General features: G+C 51.9%; 3 protein-coding genes across 5 annotated transcripts in view; 2 read left to right on the top strand and 1 right to left on the bottom strand.

The window, feature by feature from the left end:
* The window catches only part of BUD31 (BUD31 spliceosome associated protein), a 3,060-nt gene extending 2,234 nt beyond the window's left edge, over positions 1-826 (top strand). The window contains exon 5 of the mRNA XM_075565826.1: positions 543-826. Within this exon, the coding sequence (XP_075421941.1) occupies positions 543-593 (51 nt within the window). The 3' untranslated portion in view covers positions 594-826. The remainder of the gene's footprint in view (positions 1-542) is intronic.
* A 304-nt stretch (positions 827-1,130) lies between these two features.
* PTCD1 (pentatricopeptide repeat domain 1) lies at positions 1,131-11,046 on the bottom strand. Its single transcript, XM_075565819.1, is given in 11 exon segments — positions 1,131-1,422; positions 2,212-2,394; positions 2,611-2,727; positions 3,767-4,501; positions 4,713-4,814; positions 8,333-8,359; positions 8,361-8,552; positions 9,065-9,205; positions 9,339-9,847; positions 9,933-10,031; positions 10,983-11,046. Coding segments are annotated over 9 exon segments (2,124 nt in total). The 5' UTR covers positions 9,801-9,847; positions 9,933-10,031; positions 10,983-11,046; the 3' UTR covers positions 1,131-1,257.
* A 36-nt stretch (positions 11,047-11,082) lies between these two features.
* Positions 11,083-19,070, top strand: CPSF4 (cleavage and polyadenylation specific factor 4). Of its 3 annotated transcripts, none has more exons than XM_075565820.1 (8): positions 11,083-11,305; positions 14,775-14,825; positions 15,328-15,480; positions 15,860-15,955; positions 16,099-16,192; positions 17,169-17,241; positions 17,336-17,506; positions 18,695-19,070. In XM_075565820.1, exons 1-8 carry the CDS (start codon positions 11,203-11,205, stop codon positions 18,761-18,763), a joined length of 810 nt encoding a protein of 269 aa, XP_075421935.1. In that variant the 5' UTR covers positions 11,083-11,202; the 3' UTR covers positions 18,764-19,070. The 3 variants fall into 3 exon arrangements, with proteins under 3 accessions (XP_075421935.1, XP_075421937.1, XP_075421936.1); XM_075565822.1 differs by lacking the exon at positions 11,083-11,305 and adding an exon at positions 11,380-11,463; XM_075565821.1 differs by lacking the exon at positions 11,083-11,305 and adding an exon at positions 11,658-11,693.
* The last annotated feature ends 1,043 nt before the right edge of the window (positions 19,071-20,113 follow it).

Here is a 20,113-nt window from a genome sequence, read left to right on the forward strand (position 1 = left end):
AACGTGCGTTACTATGTGCCGACTGGATGTTTATGGGGCAAAGAATCATTAAGTGAGGACCCTCACTTGGGCCCAGCCCATCATATGAAGCTGTATTTGGATACGACTTAGGCCTCGGCCATGGTTACTCCTGGTGTGCGGAGGCGCGCTGAGGCTGAGGGAAAGCGGGTGCTTTCCCTGGCCTTAGACAGCGCGCCGTCCGGGGGCGTGTCGGCGGCCGGGCCAATGACGTCACTGAGCTGGTTCGCTCTCATTGGGCGAACCGCTCATGTGACCGGCCCTGTGCTCCGGCAAGCGCGAAGATTTAAAATTTCCCCAAGACCTACGCTTCCGCGCGCTTGCGGAAGCGTAGGCGAGCCCCTACTAAAGCCGCTCTCATTGTGGCTGCAGGGGCTCAGTGCCGAGCGGAAGCGCGCTTCCGCCCGCAAGCACTAAACATGGACGCGGCCTTAGGTTCTTAGAATACTGTGCTGGTACCCACCACCAATCTCACCAAGAGGATCCCACTGTTGTGTAATAACATGCATGTCCTTTTGGTGCAGGGGAGGATCATTGAATGTACACACTGCGGCTGCAGAGGATGCTCTGGATGACGTTTCAGGCTGGAGACTCCATGTTTTACCGTTGTCTGGACTTTTCTTTGTAAAAAGGAAACTGCTCAAATCACATCATGTCTGGCTCCTTCAAGTTGGACGTTTTGGCAACATGTTGGCGAGGTTCAGTGTTTGTTTAGTAACTGGTAATTTTAATGAGTATGCCATTTTTGTTTTTTTTTTAGGGATTTTGTTGAAAACAAGAGGGTGGAATAAACTTAATATCCATTGGACTGAGTGATGGTTTTAATCTCATCTATGCTGGCTACGGCTGGACAAATTATTCCTGCTATTGTTATACAACTGTGCAACTCTTTCGCCTTCCCCCTTACTATGGCTAAAATACATGTTCCCCAATATTAACCTTTTGATAGGTTATACACAATGCAGTGGGTTCCTTGACCGGTTTTCTGTATTACACACTAATGTTGTATCCAAGCACACCAGGGTCCTTCAGATTATGCCCTAGCATTTTATATTGAGATTGTAATGAGAAATTTACAACTTGCAAAAGAATGAGTCTGAATTTAACCTCTGTTTTCAGTTTGGTGAAAAGTTTGCATTTCCATTTATTTTACATTTACAGTTCATGTACAATTTGCAGCCACAGGAACACCTCGTGCAGTCCGAGAGCTGCGGCAAGACCGCGAAAGCCTCCTGCTGATTATTCTGCTGTGCTCGTCTCCGCGGCGGGTTCCTTGGATTTGGCCGTAGTTTTGTATTTCGCCCACGGGTGTGGCGCTTCATCCGCCGCCATCCACCCCAGCCAGCGATTGTAAAAACCGCGGAAGCCGTCTATCTTTTCCAGGAAGACGTTCCTGCCTTTGTACTAGCATGAAAGAAACAGAATTATTAGTGCATCTGATCATATATTCTGTAAACTTGTTCAGGGCCCTCTGGGAAAGCTCCGGGGGTGGGGTGAAGAAAGGGGAAAACAATGTTTCTGTGCCTTATTAGTTTGGCTGATGAGCCAGACTGGGCCCTCGTAACGGCCACATTCGCCCAACTGCTGTAAAACCTCAGTCCTGCCCGTGCTGCAGCCTAACTTCCCACCTTGTTACAATATGTGGCCCTAAAGAGACATTCCTGGCAACACTTGTTAAAAAAATTTTTTAGGTTTGAAGTAGGTCGTCTCTGGAGCTAAACCTCATTTCAGCTCCTCCTGCTTCTTGAGATACTTACCTTGGAAGAGGGCGCAGGTAACAGCCCAGTCAGGGCTATGAATATTTTGGCTTTAAATGTCCCGTGGGCCAATAGAACCCACGGTACAAATACCAGCACCCCTTTCCGAGGTAAGTATCTCGGTTAGCAGGTGGTCCCTACAGCGGAAATCGTTGCGGTTCAGCTCCGGAGATTCTCTGCTTCAAATCTATTAAAAACAAGGTGTCAAAAAGGAGTACTGCTTGAAGATATCTCATATTCACATCACCAGACTCCTTTCCTCTACTGTGTCTGCCAGTAATGGCTTTAAAGCATCCTTCATATATACTGTACAATTGATCGTCAGAATTTAAAAACAGGCGCTGCTCAGTGGGGTGCATACAATGTGTCAGTCCTATGTACCCCCCCCCCCCCTTTGTGACCCCTGCACACTCCAAGCTCGTAATCTGGCACATACTCTGTCAAAGTTTGGTGGGTACTGGGCAGCGAACTCCAGCTGGCGGATCACCACTTCGTTGGGCGCTACATTCCTCTTCCTCATGTCCCGCAGGATGTCCGTCAGGTAGAGATAATTCATCCTCTTCACCGCCACGTTAATCAGGGCGCTGTAGATGTAATTGTTTGGAAGGACCCCCGAGTTCTGAAACGATCAACGTAGAGCGGCTTTGAAATAACATCAGCGCCAGGGTATTATTATTATTGCAAGGGCCGGTGAATTCTCGCACTTTCATTCGCCAAATGCCGGGAGTGCTCACAAACATGGAGTAGCAACAAGTGACCGGGAGAAGCGACATGATGCACAGAGCTGCTTCCAGCACTGAAGGGGTTAGCCTGATTTGGACAGGCGTGTTTATACCGTCATGTCTGTGAGCAGCTGTAATCCGTCCTCCTTCTTGTGACAGGAAATCGCCAAGTTACAGAACGTCTTGATGTCTGGGGCAATTCCTCGCTGTGCCAACATAGGTAGCAGCTCCTGTAATCAGAGACCTACAGCATCAATACACTGCGGACTCCTCTTCTACAATGCCATGGGAGAATGTGTGACGGGTATTGCTACCTGGATCAATACTCTGTGTTTGAACCTGTTTGGCATATCCCTGTAATCTCTCAATGTTCCTACTGTATTTATACCATACATTAAATAAGTTATGGTGGGTAAAAAAAAGTGACAAAAACCCTTCAGCGTAGTGCAAATAAAAATACCCCTTGTGAGCACATTCACATCTTAGGCTGGGGCCATAGAAGGGGAAGCAGGGCTGGACCGCGCTGACGCTGAGGCTCGCCTGCTGAAATCTGCGCGATTTCATGCCCATGCAGGCGAGCCAGCGGCCGCGATCGGAGGCTGAGGGAGGCGGGGCAGTGACGTCGCTGGCACCGACGTCAACGTCACGGCGCTGTGACATTGGCGCTGTGACGTTGACGCTGCTCCGCGCTGATTGCATGTTTTCAGCCGACAGCGCTCTGAAAAACAGCTTGGCTGTCGGCTGAAAAATCCAGCGCCTCAGCACGCCTGCGGACGCTCGCGTGAGCCCCCTCTCAAGGCATCCTCATTGAGGATGCAGGGGCTCAGCGCGGAGCGTCCGCATGGCTCAGCGCAGCCTGTCCTTCTATGGACTCGGCCTTAGACAGGTCTGCAACCCTGCCCTTCCCCATTATCTCTGAGCATACAGCGCTTCCACTGCAGCCAGGGATTCTGGGAAATGACATGCAAATGAGCACACAACTGTATTTATACGATCACAATCTTTAAGCGTATTTCCCTATTGTCACTGTACAGATCCATTTCCTTCTATCACACCCGTACATCACCCACCATAGAACACGCCCATGTTTCTTACAGAGACTGACATGTAAGTTGGTGCTACTAAGATACTGAATGCTTTGATTCTCTGACACGAGGTTGCATGTGCTTGTTTTTAGCATGTTGCGTAATATCTTCGTATGTAGTGGCATCTACCAAGCACAATGTTGGAGAGGGAGATTTGTAATGAGATCTGGGTCCCCTTCCTCACCTTTGCCGATTTTAGGCTCACCAGTTTACTCCTCTTCCTCACCAAGGTGTTGAAAAACGCCACGTCTGCTCGGATTTTCAGTGAGTCCATGATGCCGAGCAGGGCGGCTTCTGATTGGCTGTTGGGTTCCACCGCTTCTGCTAAAAGCGTGAAGGTTTTTATATTGGGAGTCACTTCGTCCTCTTGCATCTTCTGTAAGAAGCCCTCCATGTTCCCGATCAGTGCGAGCCTATCCGAGGGGCCAGAGACCCTCCCTAAGGAAACCACCGCCCCTACGTTTACCCGGAGGTCCAGCAGGTTTGGGGGATGCTGAGCAGTGTAGCTATGATCAGTGTTGGGGAGCATGGGGTCTGTGTTAATGGGCACCACATCTTTAGGGGACTGGAACTTCTTGCGTTTTATCCCAGCAGGTTCCGGTGCAGACGGTAGGTTCATTCCTGGGGCATGAATGTCCGGATTATTTTGCTGGGGATCTTTAGGATTCCCCAAAAACAGCTGCTGCTCCAACATCTCCACGTCGTGCTCGGTCGCAGTGCTGACTCCGTATTCCTTGTTCCTTTTCCCCTGTTTGCCCGTCCTGACCTTTCGCTGCTGGGGTGCTGGTTCCACGGGGCGCAGCAACAAACCCGAAGCCACTGCCGGGTCTCCGATCCCACAATCCCTAGTGGCGCGAAGGAGCAGGTTGTAGGTGCTGTCATTCGGTTTAATCCCCAAACGGAGCATCTGCCGCCAAACCTGCGCCAGAGATGTGAAAAATGTGCCGAATAAGTTATTTACTTACAGCAAATTCCTGGGCACAGCAAGATGAGCGGGGAAAGTCATATTAACCCACAACATCCAGATCAATTCTTACAGATACTGTCACTATCACAGGGGCCTCACGGCAGTGCTGCCTCACTCCCTGCATCCTCCCTGTGCAGGGAGTGCAGGACATAGAGCAGCGTACCTGCAGGGAGTATCGGAAGCCGAGCTCCTTGTCCTTGATGCAGCCAATGAGGAGGATGTTGATGGTCTCCTCGGTGACGATGTGACCTTTCTGTACGATTTCCTGGGGAATAAAGGAGATGTCTGGGAGCTGGCTCTGCATGATGTCATTGTGCAGTGTCCCTGCTCTTAACCACATGGGGACCCTCTGTGCCACCCAGCAACAAGTGCCCGAGTTGTACTAAAGTGAGAGCCCTCAGTCATGCAACACGCTTTCTATCATCTATAACACTAGTTTCCTAACTTAATGTACTTTGTAACCCGGTAGCTGCCTCTGAATAGAAACACAGAAGCGCAAATCATACAATAGGTTCCAGGAAACGCAGCACGGATTCCAAAGCTGCACAGATCAGGCCTGGGTTCTAAATATTGTGTCTGACACCTGATGAAAGGGTCACCCCCAAACATTGTGCACCATATCTGCATAAATAAAAGGACTTCAAATGTCAGCATGAACGTGAAATACTTTGCGCGGCAGCAGTTCCCTCTTGATTACAAAATGAAAGCATACAGGGGGGTTTGGTGATGATCTGAGGAGGATGCGGCAGGGAAAGTATTTTGGGATGAGTAGGTTGAAATTTAAATCTAATAATAAGATGCGTTAAAGACATTATACTCTTGGATAACTTCATTCTAGTAATGACATAAACAACTCTGTGAGGTCCCCCGGCCAGGATCAAGTAATGTTAATAAAGAAATATATACAGTAGTGTATGTGCGTGTGGTCACACACACACGTTTTAAGTTATGGTGGATGAAAAAGGCGACAAGAAACCTCCACCGTATTGCATATAGCAAATAAAAATACCCCTTGTGAGCACAGTCACATGTCTTAGGCAGGTCTGCAACCCTGCCTTTCACCATTATCCCCAGCATACAGTGCTCCCACTGCAGCAAGGGATTCTGGGAAATGACATGCAAATGAACATACCGTGATAAATTGTTAGTCCAAATAAAAAAGGTATCACCTAATACTGAAGCGCGCACGCACACACACGCACACACACATACACACCTCTCGACAAATGCACTTGCCTGGGGCGAGTGTATTTTACCAGCTCGCAAGTCTTACCAGCGGCACGGTGCGGCGTCTCCTGGCATTCTCCTGCGTCTCCCCCTGCAACTCCCGTGAACATGACTGTGTGGTGTCATATGACGCCGCGTTGCCATGACAAATTGACGCAGCGTCCCGTTGTCATGGCAAAGCAGTGTCATCTAACGCCGCACAGCCATGTTCACGGGAGTTGCAGGGGGAGATGTAGGAGAATGCTGGGAGACGCCGCGGTGAGAGAGGGAGGGGGGTTACAGTCCGATTAAATAATTGTTTTTTTTTTTAAATCATATGTCGAGCTCTCTCTCTTTCTCTCATATATATATATATATGAGAGCTCGACAAATGATTAAAAAAAACCAACACAATTTTTATATTTATATAAATACTAGCTGAGAGCCCCGGCGTTGCCCGGGATGTTTGTGGTGTGGGTGTGGCATTTGGGTGGGGAGTGGTCCACGCGGCCCATGTGCGGTGGTAGTGCTGCTGTGGCTGTACTGATGGTGATTGTATCGGTGTGCTGATTTGGGAGGGTTTGGTGCTGATGTGGGGGTGCGGATGTGGGTGTGCCGATGGGGGAGGTGCAAAGGTGGCGATGTGTGGGTGCTGATGGTGTTGATGGGGGCTGGGAATGGCGGGGAGCCGAGAATGCCAGTGTGCTGGGGGGGCATCGGATAGCGGTGTGCTGATGTGGTGGTGCTGGGGATAGTGTGTGTGTATACATGTTTGTGTGTATACATTGTATGTGTGTGTGTGTATACATGTGTGTGTGTATACATGTGTGTGTATACATGGTGTGTGTGTATACATGTGTGTGTATGTATACATTGTGTGTATGTATATATTGTGTGTATACAACATGTTTGTGTGTATACACATGTGTGGGAGGGGGGGTGGGGGGGAGGTGGTGGGAAGGGGGGGGTGGGAAGGGGGGGAGGTGGTGCGAGGGGGGGGTGGAGGGGGGAGGTGGTGGGAAGGGGGGGTGGAGGGGGGAGGTGGTGGGAAGGGGGGGGTGGGAAGGGGGGGAGGTGGTGCGAAGGGGGGGTGGAGGGGGGAGGTGGTGGGAAGGGGGGGTGGAGGGGGGAGGTGGTGGGAAGGGGGGGTGGAGGGGGGAGGTGGTGGGAAGGGGGGGAGGAGGGGGGAGGTGGTGGGAAGGGGAGGTGGTGGGAAGGGGGGGTGGTGGGGAGGGGGGGTAGAGGGGGGAGGTGGTGGGAAGGGGGGGTGGAGGGGGGAGGTGGTGGGAAGGGGGGGAGGTGGTGGGAAGGGGGAGGTGGTGGGAAAGGGGGGTGGGAAGGGTGGGGGGGTGGGAAGGGGGGGAGGTGGTGGGAAGGGGGGGAGGTGGTGGGAAGGGGGGGAGGTGGTGCGAGGGGGGGGAGGTGGTGCAAAGGGGGGGAGGTGGTGCGAAGGGGGGGAGGTGGGTGGGGGGTGGAGGGGAGGTGAAGGGGGAGGGTGGAGGGGAGGTGAAGGGGGGGTGAAGGGGAGGTGGAGGGGGGTGAAGGGGAGGTGAAGGGGGGGTGGAGGGGAGGTGAAGGGGAGGTGGAGGGGAGGTGAAGGGGGGGTGGAGGGAGGTGAGGGGTGGGTGAGGGAAGGTGAAGGCCGCTCCCTCACCCGTCCGGCCGCTCACTCACCCGTCCGGCCGCTCACTCACCCGTCCGGCAGTTCCCTCAGCCGTCCGGCCGCTCAGTCACCCGTCCGGCAGCTCCCTCAGCCGTCCGGCAGCTCCCTCAGCCGTCCGGCAGCTCCCACGTGGATCTGAGGCGGGAGGCAGCTTGTTGTGGCCGCTCCCCCGCTGTGTCCCGGGCGCTCGCTCCCCCGCTGACTGTAGTGGCGCCAGGGGGGGGAGGGGGTGGAGGGGAGGTGAAGGGGGGTGAGGGGTGGGTGAGGGGAGGTGAAGGGGGGTGAGGGTTGGGTGAAGGGGGGTGAAGGCCGCTCACTCACCCGTCCGGAAGCTCCCATGTGGATCTGAGGCGGGAGGCAGCTTGTTGTGGCCGCTCCCCGCTGTGTCCCGGGCACTCGCTCCCCCGCTGACTGTAGCGGCGCCGGAGGGGGGGGGGGGGGGGGGCTGAAAGCGCGGGAGACACGGGGAGAGGAGGAGGTGCGCGCGGGTGTGGAGGCTGATGTTCGGGGAGGAAGAGGCGGAGGCTCCGGGACCGGCGGGTATGTGAGCCCCACCCCCCGGGTTATACATGCTGCTAATGTACACCCCCCCCTACTCTCTGTGTGTCCCTGTGTGTGTCCCTGTGTGTGTTTGTGTCCCCTGTGTGTCCTTTGGCCCGTCACTCCGCCTCAGGCCAATGAGAGGTGTGCGGGGGCGGCCCAAGGGACCAATGAGATTTCCCCTAGGGACACCGGACATCCAGGCAGGCAGGCAGGCAGGCAGGCAGGCAGGCAGGCATACAGTGCTTTCACTAATATAGTATAAGATTATATTTATTAATAATAATTAATATATTAATATTATATATATATATTTCTTCAGAGGACATGTATATTCAGGCCTGCGTTTGGTTGGTATCCTCCAGCTGACTCACCTTCAATATCTCAAAGCAGCTCTGCAGGGTCTGAGCACAGGGCGCAGACTTTCAGCAGGCTCTGGTACGTAATCACATTCAGCTGGATGTTTTTGGCCCTCAGCTCTTGCTGTAATTTCAAGGCATGCTGCAGCCCAGAGTCCTTCCACGGCGACTCTGCACAGGCGTTGAACAGAGCGGTGTACGTTGCCTCAGTGGGCTCCAGACCTCGCTTCTTCATCTAGATCATGCAAACGGAGCCACTTAATGTGCGGTCTTAGGTGTCAGGTCGCCCAAACTGAATTCAGGCGACGGAAGGTGACAACCCATGTGGGATAATAACTGTGCAGGTGATCCATATACAATATACTCTGTGCTTTACCATATTAAATGTATTCTTACAAAGCACCAGCTATGTACTCCGCAATCAGAGGAGCAGCTTCAGTGTATCAGTGGGGTATATATGTATATCAGTCCTTGGATAACTGCTACTATGGAAGCAGAGTAAAAAGGAGAGTCTCTGCCCTGCAGAGCAGTCTGATCCTATTCTAGTGGAAGACAAACAGACTCTTAAGTGGACATGATTTGACAATATGAGTGCGTCTAATGAAGTTCATTAGCGTGTAGAGGCTTAAAAGACAGGAGTGAGTATAGCGGGTAAGACCTGGGAGCTCCAGTCATTACTCAAGGTATGGGGTAGGGGGCTTCAGTGATTCCTAGAGGTGTGGGGCAGGAGGCGCCAGAGATACCTACGTCCGAGTATAGCTGGAAGGCTTTCTTCACATAGCCGACTCTCCCGCAGCCTCCCATCAGCACGGTGTAGTTACTCTCCTCCGGCTGCAGCTTCTCCTCCTGCAGCATCTTCACCTCAAATAGCTCCAACGCCTCGGCCAGCTGCGCACAGAGAAAAGGTCGCGTCACCGGTGACACCGGACAAGCTGAGCACTGCGCGTTTGTCCCGTTTGATTAGCGTACGGGGCATAGATCCGGCTCTCACAATGTCCGCAGGGCTAGGAGGTGCTCTTACCTTGCCGTCCTTTATTCTGGCCTTGCACTGTAAGAAGTACCATTGGGGTGTGTTCCTCGGGCCCCGCCTGGGCCTCCACTTTGCCTCGTCCTCTTCATCCTCTGCATATCTCAGGTTCTGGAGCTCGGGGGAGGTTTTTTTGAACACTGCTCTGGACGAATATTTTTCCGACACGATCCCAAAATCTTCCTCGGCCGCATCCCGCGGGTCAGAGCCAGAGCTGGAAGTGCTCCTCTGTGTGGCAGGGACCTGTGCCCTCCCACCGCTGGGCACGTGACAGAGTGAGAGAGAAGAGCGGAAGAACCTGAGGGCTCCGAGCTGTACCCCCCACAGATGTGACCTAAGCCAGTGACTGGGAGGGACCCAGCGGCGAGCTGCCTGAATCCCCCCACCTGGGCACAGACATCCTATAAACACAGAGCCAGGAGACAAGTGACGACTGAGAAGCTGCAGCAGCTTCATGATAACGGGCGCCCGCTGACCATTGGCTGTAGATTTCTTCGCAGGAGCTGCAGGGAAGAGGAAAAATCTAATTAATATTTCGAGGGAGCGTCCGTGAGGAGTAAAATATGCGGCCGCAGGCTCTCTCTGCACCTGGGGGGCTGCCACTGCTCCTCCTGGTGAGATCAGGGCGCCGGTGTCACCGTGTTTATATCCAGACGGTTTGCTCCTTGTTTTGATCACGTTTGATCTCTGCCGAAAATTAAAAGGAAAAAGTCACTAATTACGAATAACTTCAGCACACGCGGCATGTAACGTCTAACTCCCACACAGGGTCAGCAACAACACAGTACATCTCATACACACATTAACAGGCAATGGTATATCTATCCAAGGGGAAGCAGAGCGTGGATAACCTCAGGGTAAATGTAGATTTAAAACAAACGTATGTCCTCTATGGATGCTTAAGGAATCAGAAGACAAAAAGAACCATAGTACAGAGCAGTTATTACTCAAGGTATAACGTTTAAAAAAAAAAAAACTCTGGAACACACTCCCAAACAAAGGTGCGTTAAAAGCACTGGGACGTGTATAGGTCGCCCCGAGCCTCCGATAGGTGCAGTCATGGTGTCTGTTTTCTCCCGGTGCTCTGTCTCGCGCTTTGCCTTCACCCTCCTGAAGCTCCCTGGTTAGCGTGCACCTGCTTCCCGGGTCTGAAGTTTGAATCTGTGTTGCTCGGTACGGCTTCAGAGTCTTCCTTCCACTCCAATTGCCCGGGCGAGCTCTATGGTAACCGTGAATTACAGACAAACTTGGCCCTTGGAAACGTTGGTTTTACATCGGCATTTACCATGAGAGTATTCGCTCCCTGATTCACCTTGAATATTCTACTACAGGACACAGTCTGATTATTTGGAGCTGCATTCAATCTATGGGTTGTATGTTAAATATATACATATCATTTCTGATGTGTTATGTTTGTAAAAATCACAATATTATATACACACAAACTTAGATTGTACAGGTCCCCGGGGCAGGGATCCCCTTTCCTGTGTCTTGTTGCACTTATTGTATTATAATTCCCTGTACTGGTTTTTGTTTCTTTTGCAAAGTTCTGAGTACACACATACACACATACACACATACACACATACACACATACACACATACACACATACACACATACACACATACATATTTGACCTGCAGCTTCCTGCTCTCACATGGCACCTCAGCTCCCAGGATGCAGCGCGTCAGGCTCTCCAATCACACCCCGACACACTGATCCCCGGCGCAGACTCACACTGATCCCGGGACCCGCTCTGCGCTCCGCTAGCCGGGTCTGGTGTCCATGGCAGCCGGGTGAGAGGTTCTTCCCGGCGGCCCCCGCGAGGTATCGGTGTGTGAGTCGGTGTCGGTCAAGATGCAGGAGCTCATCGCCTGTGTGGATCACATCCGGTTCGACCTGGAGCTGGCTGTGGAGCAGCAGCTGGGGGCCCAGCCCCTCCCCTTCCCGGGCATGGACAGTGAGTACCCTCCCCGGGCATGGGCATGGACAGGGGGTACCCGAGTACCAGCTCCTCCCCTTCCCGGGCACCGACATGGGTACCCGAGTACCAGCCCCTCCCAGGGCATGGACATTGAGTACCCGAGTACCAGCCCCTCCCCTTCCCGGGCATGGACAGTGAGTACCCTCCCCGGGCATGGACAGGGGGTACCCGAGTACCAGCTCCTCCCCTTCCCAGGCACCGACATGGGTACCCGAGTACCAGCCCCTCCCCTTCCCAGGCACCGACATGGGTACCCGAGTACCAGCCCCTCCCCTTCCCGGGCACCGACATGGGTACCAGCCCCTCCCCGGGCATAGACATTGAGTAGCCGAGTACCAGCCACTCCCCTTCCCGGGCATGGACAGTGAGTACCGACCCTCCCTGGGCACTGACAGGGGTACCCGAGTACTAACCCCTCCCACGACAGGGAGTACCCGAGTACCAGCCCCTTCCCTCGCACCGACAGGGAGTACCAGCTCCTCCCCTCCCCGGGCACCGACGGGGAGTACCAGCTCCTCCCCTCCCCGGGCACCGACGGGGAGTACCAGCTCCTCCCCTCTCTGGGCACCGACAGGGAGTACCGAATACCAGCCCCTCCCTGGGCACCGACAGGGGTACCTGAGTACCAGCCCCTCCCTGGGCACCGACATGGGTACCCGAGTACCAGCCCCTCCCCGGGCATCAACAGGGGTACCCGAGTACCAGCCCCTCCCTCGGCACCGACAGGGGTACCCGAGTACCAGCCCCTCCCCGGGCATCAACAGGGGTACCGAGTACCAGTCCCTCCCCGGGCATCAACAGGGGTACCGAGTACCAGCCCTTCCCCTCCCCAGGCACCTACAGGGAGTACCCGAGTACCAGCTCCTCCCCTTCCCAGGCACAGATGGGCAGTACCTGAGTACTAGCCCCTTCCCGGGTATGGATACAGAGTACAAGACCTTTCCCGGGTACGGACAGGGAGTACCCGAGTACCAGCCCCTTCCCGGGCACGGACAGGGAGTACCCGAGTACCAGCCCCTCCCCGGGCACAGACAGGGAGTACCTGAGTACTAGCCCCTCCCTGGGCACAGACAGAGTACCTGAGTACCGACCCCTCCCCTTCCTGGGTACAGACAGGCAGTACCTGAGTACTGCCCCTTCCCCGGGCACGAACAGGGGGTACCAGAGTATCGTCCCCTTCACGCGCCCTGACAGGGAATACCTGGGTACCGGCCCCATCTCGGGCACGGACATGGAGTACATGAATTTAAGCCCCTTCCCAGGCACGGACAGGGAGTACCCGGGTACTGGTCCCGCCCCGGGCACGAACAGGGGGTACACAAGTACCAGCCCCATCTCGGGCATGGATAGTGAGTAACTGAGTACCGGGCACGGACAGGGAGTACTCAAGTACCGGTCCCTTCCCAGGCTCGGACAGTATTCTGCATACAGTCTCTATGTGACGTTATCACATCTCTTCTAATATCACCTCTATGCTGATGACACACAAATGTACCTTTCTACCCCTGACCTCACACCTGCTGTACAGACTGAAGTCTCTGAATATCTCTCCGCTATAGCATCCTGAATGGCCCTCAGCTGACTCTTACTTAACATGTCCAAGAAGGAGCTGCTCATACTTCCTCCCAAGCCTGGCCCTACTGCCCCCTTCTACATTACTGTGGGTAGTGCTATCATACACCCAGTAGCACAAGCACGCTGCCTAGGGGTCACATTTCACTCCTCCCTCACATTCGCCTAACCCTTTCCTCTGTCCCTCTACTGCTAAAACTCTAACACCAACCCATAATCCTCTCCGACTATTGTAACCTTCTACTGTCCGGTCTTCCTGTCTCTCACATGTTACCCCTACAGTCTATCCTCAACTCTGCTCCTAGAATCACTTCACTCTCCTAAATCTGTCTCGGTGTCTCCCCTGCTGAAATCCCTCTCCTGGCTTCCTATCAAATCCCGTATTACTTACAAAATTCTTCTCCTCTCTTTTAAGGCTATACACTCCTCTGCTCCTCCTTACAGCTCAGCCTAATATCTCACTATACACTCCTCTGCTCCTCCTTACAGCTCAGCCCTAATTTCCCGCTATACACTCCTCTGCTCCTCCTTACAGCTCAGCCCTAATTTCCCGCTATACACTCCTCTGCTCCTCCTTACAGCTCACCCTAATATCTCACTATACACTCCTCTGCTCCTCCTTACAGCTCAGCCCTAATTTCCCGCTATACACTCCTCTGCTCCTCCTTACAGCTCACCCTAATATCTCACTATACACTCCTCTGCTCCTCGTTACAGCTCACCCTAATATCTCACTATACACTCCTCTGCTCCTCCTTACAGCTCAGCCCTAATTTCCCGCTATACACTCCTCTGCTCCTCCTTACAGCTCAGCCCTAATTTCCCGCTATACACTCCTCTGCTCCTCCTTACAGCTCACCCTAATATCTCACTATACACTCCTCTGCTCCTCCTTACAGCTCACCCTAATATCTCACTATACACTCCTCTGCTCCTCCTTACAGCTCACCCTAATATCTCACTATACACTCCTCTGCTCCTCCTTACAGCTCACCCTAATATCTCGCTATACACTCCTCTGCTCCTCCTTACAGCTCAGCCCTAATTTCCCGCTATACACTCCTCTGCTCCTCCTTACAGCTCAGCCCTAATTTCCCGCTATACACTCCTCTGCTCCTCCTTACAGCTCACCCTAATATCTCACTATACACTCCTCTGCTCCTCCTTACAGCTCACCCTAATATCTCACTATACACTCCTCTGCTCCTCCTTACAGCTCACCCTAATATCTCACTATACACTCCTCTGCTCCTCCTTACAGCTCACCCTAATATCTCACTATACACTCCTCTGCTCCTCCTTACAGCTCACCCTAATCTCCCAGTATACACCTGCCCAAATTTTGCATTATGTTCAAGGATGCTTCTGTTTACCCCCCTTTTTTTTTTTAATTTAAAGCCCTCTCCCGCCTAAAGCCATTCTCACTGACTGCCCCCCACCCCTGGAATGCCCTTCCCCTCAATATCCGACTGGCACCCGCTCTATCCACCTTTAAGGCCCATCTTAAACCACACCTCTTTAATGAAGCATTTGGGTAGCTCCATTGGCCGATCCTATACATCTCGTATGCATTTACCATGACCCCTTGCAGTCGCACTTACCTACTGTCTGTTAAGTTCTTCCCACTTACCGCTTCGATTGTAAGCTCTTCGGGGAAGGTACTCCTTTTCCTAATGATACTTTTATGTTGAAGCACTTACTTCTATAGGGTCACGTGTATTACTGCTGTAAGGCACTATGCACATGGATGGCGCGGCGCTATATAAACAAAGAAAAACATACATACCCAGGTATCATCCCTCCCTCCCCCGGGACCTGTGGGGTCTGTGTGTAATTTATGCTCCTCGCAGTATTTGACGCTGTGTTCTTGCAGAGTCCGGAGCTGCCGTCTGCGAGTATTTCCTGAAGTCGGCCTGCGGGAAAGGTAACGAGCTGGGTGTAATGTGTCATTTATATCTACGTTGTGACTGGTTTTAGATTCACCCATATTCTGTAGGTTGAGTTACAGGTGGAGGCTGCACTCACTCTTTCCTTTCACCCTATAAGTGGAGGTAGTTGAGGCCCTGCCACTCACTTTTCAGAGGGTGAGTTTAGTTACAGACAGCGGCCCTGCTCACTCCCCCTCTCGCCATATAAGATTTGGGTGTAGATGCTGGCTCCTTACTGTCGCCAATTTGTGCAGATAATGAGTTTAGTTAGAGGCAGCGGTCCTGCTCTCTCCTCTCTCGCCCTGTACGAGGATGGGTTTATTTTACACCCCCCTCACACATCTCTCACGCTGTAAGGAGTGTGTTTTTAGGATACACACGCTCGCACCCGTCCCATCCTGTAAGGGGTATGTGTTGAGGTTCTGCTCGCTCACACCCCTCGCCCCGGTACGGGGTGGGGATTTAGGTTTCCTCCCTCACTGCCTGCTCTCCCTACAGGGGGGATGTGTCCCTTCCGTCACATCAGCGGAGAGAAGACGGTGGTTTGTAAGCACTGGTTACGAGGCCTCTGCAAAAAAGGCGACCAGTGCGAGTTCCTGCACGAGTATGACATGACCAAGATGCCCGAGTGTTACTTCTACTCCAAATTCGGTAAGAGACGAGCGAGCACCTCCAGCCTACCACCCCTTCCTGTGCCCATCACTGGCATTGCCAGGCAGATAGTGGGGTGTTCCTGTATCCCACCAAAGTCAGAAGGTGCCCAGGTATGAAATCTGCCATAAAGGTCCAAGCATGCGGGGTTAGCTGGCAACCGGCACTGCTCGAAATCTGCCGAAGATTGGAGCCTTCGTGTGACAGGTGTGTGCTTGCCATCACTATACAGCGCAGTGTCTGCGTTTCCAGGCAAAGTTAACATTTCCCCAATGCAGCAATTTGAATCGGCAGCAAATATTTGCCGGGAGGAAACAGGCTGTCCCCAGCTCAGCGATGTCCTTTCTCGTACATTCACGTTGTCTTGTCTGTCTGACAGGGGAGTGCAGTAACAAGGAGTGTCCGTTTTTACACATTGACCCGGAGTCGAAGATCAAAGACTGTCCCTGGTATGACCGAGGCTTCTGTAAGCACGGTAAGACGGGGGGGAAATCCTGCACTGATTGGGGTTAATCGCAGCGAGTCTCCTTTCGGAGTGTGCATCAGATAAGAGCGTTTAGTCGCAGCCTTGTCTTCTGTGATGTGTTCCCCTCAGTCTCTTGGTGATGTCCCCAACAGGCCCACTGTGCAGGCATCGGCACACCCGCAGGGTGATCTGTGTCAACTATCTGGTGGGATTCTGTCAGGAGGGTCCCGGCTGTAAATTCATGCAGTAAGTAGCTTCTTCACCACCTCCTCATCCCCGGGCCTCTCTGGGCTGTGCCCTGATTGCAGTTACTGTATACCTGGCAGCGGTGATCGCTGACCAGCACATTCGTTCCCAGAGAGTGAGTTATTTACGGACGGCGAAAACCTGCACAGAAAACAGCACCAGAGTTACCAGGGGAAAACCGCCCGTAACTTTCAGTCTGATTCCCTTTCTTTGATAAACCTAGTGCTGTTTTGCCCAGGGAGATATTTTTTTTTGCCTGTTTATTTTGCAGGATATCTGTCCCTGCTTGAGCACAGCTTCAGCACAGTCTTCGACTGGGCCACTGATTGAGCCACCTGTGCTGAAGCTGGGATATCCTGAAAACCTGATCTGGGGAGATAGGGGGGAGGGGCTTGAGCACCCCTAGTATGGGCTACAAAAATAAGAGGAGGAAGGAGGTAGGGGAACAATTTTACGTGTTCCAACATATAGCATGTAGGCCACTTGCAAAGTACCGTAACCAGGATCAAATATGAATAATGTAGTGAGTGTACACCCCCACAATAACAACAGTAATAAAATGGGAGAGGAAGAGACCCAGCCACCCCCCCGAATCCCCTCATGGGGACTGGCATCAGCCACCTCTCCAGTTTGTCAGCAAGCCCTAGAGAAGTGCTGAGTTGGGGGGTGGGAGGGTCATAGTTTGTCCTGGACTTGCCCAGGGAGACTTTTGTAACTACACACCCGTCTTGTAAGAGCACAGGGATGCACATAATGTCCCCTGCTTTCTAAGGAGGCTCACACTGACTGGTAGAAGATCAGGGGCCACACAGCATTTGTAGACTACCGTTGTGTAGGCCCCCAAAATATTATCCTGGTCGCTATTTCTTCAGTGAAGAAAACGGCACCAGCAGGATGTCACAATGAAATGTAAAATGGAATTAGTCTCCAGATCCGCGGAGTGCGTCTCACTTCTCTCCCGTGTCCGATTTTCCAGCCCGCGGTTTGAGTTGCCCATGGGAACCACCGAGCAGCCTCCTCTACCCCAGCAGATCCAGAGTCAGCAGAAGGTACTGCCCCTCCCTGCACGGACTTCGGAAAAAAACGGGCATTTCATTGACCGCTTTCTCACTTCTTTCTTTTCTTCTTTTTGTGGGGGTTCAGCAAAATAACAACCAGATGTTACAGAGATCGTCCTCCCTCATCCAGCTAACGAGCCAGATGTCTCCCATGAACCCGTACCGAACCCCTCAGAATATCGGTGTCATGCAGACGCAGAACAACAGCATGGGGAACCGAGGCCCGAGACCACTGGAGCAGGTCACCTGCTATAAGGTCAGGCAGACATACATACTCTCCCCACACACTATTTATGGGGAAAAATGTTTCTAGCATCTGCACGCTATCTATCTGTCTATCTATAGATCTATATCTCTCTCACGTCAGGATTTCAGGATATCCCTGCTTCAGCACAGGTAGTGCAGTTGAAGAATGTGCCACCTTTGCTGAAGCTGAGATCCTGAAAACCTGACCTGTTGGTGGGACTGGAGGCTTTTGTTTTAATAGATGAGATATATAAATCTGTTAAATAAGAAAAAAAAAGACTTGGTTCTTTACAAGATATTTTTTTTTCCAAATATATAGTATGGTCTTACTTCTGCCTTTCAGTAAACCTCTGAGATAGAGGAAGGAGGGTGGGGGGTGCTGCTGCTGTTAATTGCTCGGTGTAAAGGGGACGGGTGCTGGGATCCCCTTTGCATGGGCAGATCGACCTACAAGGCTGCCGTGACTTCAATTGCGTGTCACGAGCTGTCCCCAAAACTTCAGTGACTCCCATAAGTGAATGAAGATTTTTTTTGCGATAGTACTGGTCAAAGTGTAGGTCTCCTCAGAGACATATACAAAGTAAAGCTCAACTCACAAGTTTATAATGAAGCTCTCCATTTAATGTGACAGTCAGGAGCAGTGGGATAACAATGTTTCAGGTCCTGTATGGACCTTTCATCATGACGTTGTTATCCCACTGTTCTTGGCTGTCCCATTAAATGCAGAGCTTCATTGTGAACTTGTGAGTAGAGCTTTACTTTGTATTTCTGTCTCTGAGGAGACCGGCGCTTTGAATAAATGTTTGTCTGTGTTGTGTTGGCTGCAGAAGACGGATTCTCCTCGCCCGCGGCTGTTTCTCCTCCCTTTGGAATTGTGCCAGTACTATCTCATTCATAAAAAATGTAACTATAGACTTACCATCTTAGATTATTGCGATTACTACTATCATATCGGAATATTGGGCAACTCTAGGTATTGCTGTTTGATATTAGCTCTGTTACTCTAGTACATGGGTTGTCAACCCCAATCCTCCAGCCCCACCCCCAACAGGTTGTTTTAAGGAGCCACTAATTAAACTACCGGTGCTGAAGCTGGGATATCCTAAAAGCCTGACCTGTTGTGGGGGGGGGGCCTTGAGAACCCCTGCTGTAGTACTTTCCCGGCATTGCATTGGGTAACCTCTTTCTTGTTCCGCAGTGCGGCGAGAAAGGACACTACGCCAACAGATGCACAAAGGGTCACTTGGCGTTCCTGAGTGGGCAGTGACATCATGGGTCCGCTCGCGGGTTGTGAAGCAGAACGGTGTGCTGGTCCCAGGAGTGAAACTCCTTTTTACTCTGGCAGCAGGGACACTGGGGACAGACAAGATGTCACTTTTTTTTTTTTTTAATTCTCTTCACCCTTTTGATGTTTTAGGATTTTTTTTAATGTAAATACCGGGCTGTTTTCTGCCACAACCCCTGTCTGAGTAGCTGGTAGAGAAACGAGCCGTACCTCCTGCTCACCACGTGGCATAAGTGAACATTTTTGCCGCCGACTATTTTTTTAAATAAAAATCGTACATTATATATGATTTTTTTCCCCTTGATTTCTTTACAATACATACGAGATATTCTGGGCCTTTATAAGAGATCTATAGGTTCCAATACACAATAGGATCCATTCACTAAAGTGCTAGGGGTCGCGTCCATGGTCAGCGAGACCGCGTGGAGGAGTGCAAGCGCGGCACAATCACAATGTCCTAAGGCAATAATCGCGGCCGTAGACCGTGCGCCGGCGCGCAAAGAATCAGTTAAATTTGATTCTGCGACAGCCAGGTCACGTGAGCGGCGAACCAGCTTTGTGGCGTCACGGCCTTGTCCCCCCCAACACGCCTCCACGTCGCGTCTACCCAGGCCACAAATCACTGCAGCTAAAACGTGGGTGACGTCACCCGCACGGTCATACTCATCACTGATCATTCACAGTCGCTCTAGTTTACTTTTATTGGCAGAGTTGGGAGTTGTTTTTAATCCAGTTGCAGTAGTGCAAATAAATAACTACAGTATTAGATGATACTTTTTTTAAATTATTTATTTGGACTAACAATGAATATTTTAAGACGAGCCTTCAAGAGTTCGACACTCTCCCTCAGGTCCAGCAATACATATTAATTCCAATACTGAACTACCCCTTTTTTGGCAGAGATTGGGGAACTGACCGGTTCCCCCTGTGTGAAATTCCATGACTGTCTTTTGGAAATAATGAACATACTTCATGCTCATTAATAGCGCTTCCAAATTAATTTCCAAACAAACAAGGTGGTGGAGTATGCTGCGGGCTCGTCAGGCTGATGAGCAGACGTCAACTTCCTGATTACAATCCGCCATAGCTGCCCTCGTACAAGAACGTTATCGATGGATGACTGGTGTAAAATCATAAGCGGAAAACGTCAGCTCCTCCCTCTCACGCTAGATCTGTATGGGGAGGTCAGTCAGTGTGAGGGTCTCATGCTGGGGATCTGTACGGGGCGGTCAGTCAGCACAGTTTTAACAGTCACCATGCTCAGGATTATTTATTTTTAAGAGGGAGAAACCCAGACGGAGGGGACAGATGAGCACCGAAGTGATATCCAGC

Source organism: Ascaphus truei, chromosome 11 (assembly GCF_040206685.1).
Source record: "Ascaphus truei isolate aAscTru1 chromosome 11, aAscTru1.hap1, whole genome shotgun sequence".
Classification (NCBI taxonomy): Eukaryota; Metazoa; Chordata; class Amphibia; order Anura; family Ascaphidae; genus Ascaphus; species Ascaphus truei.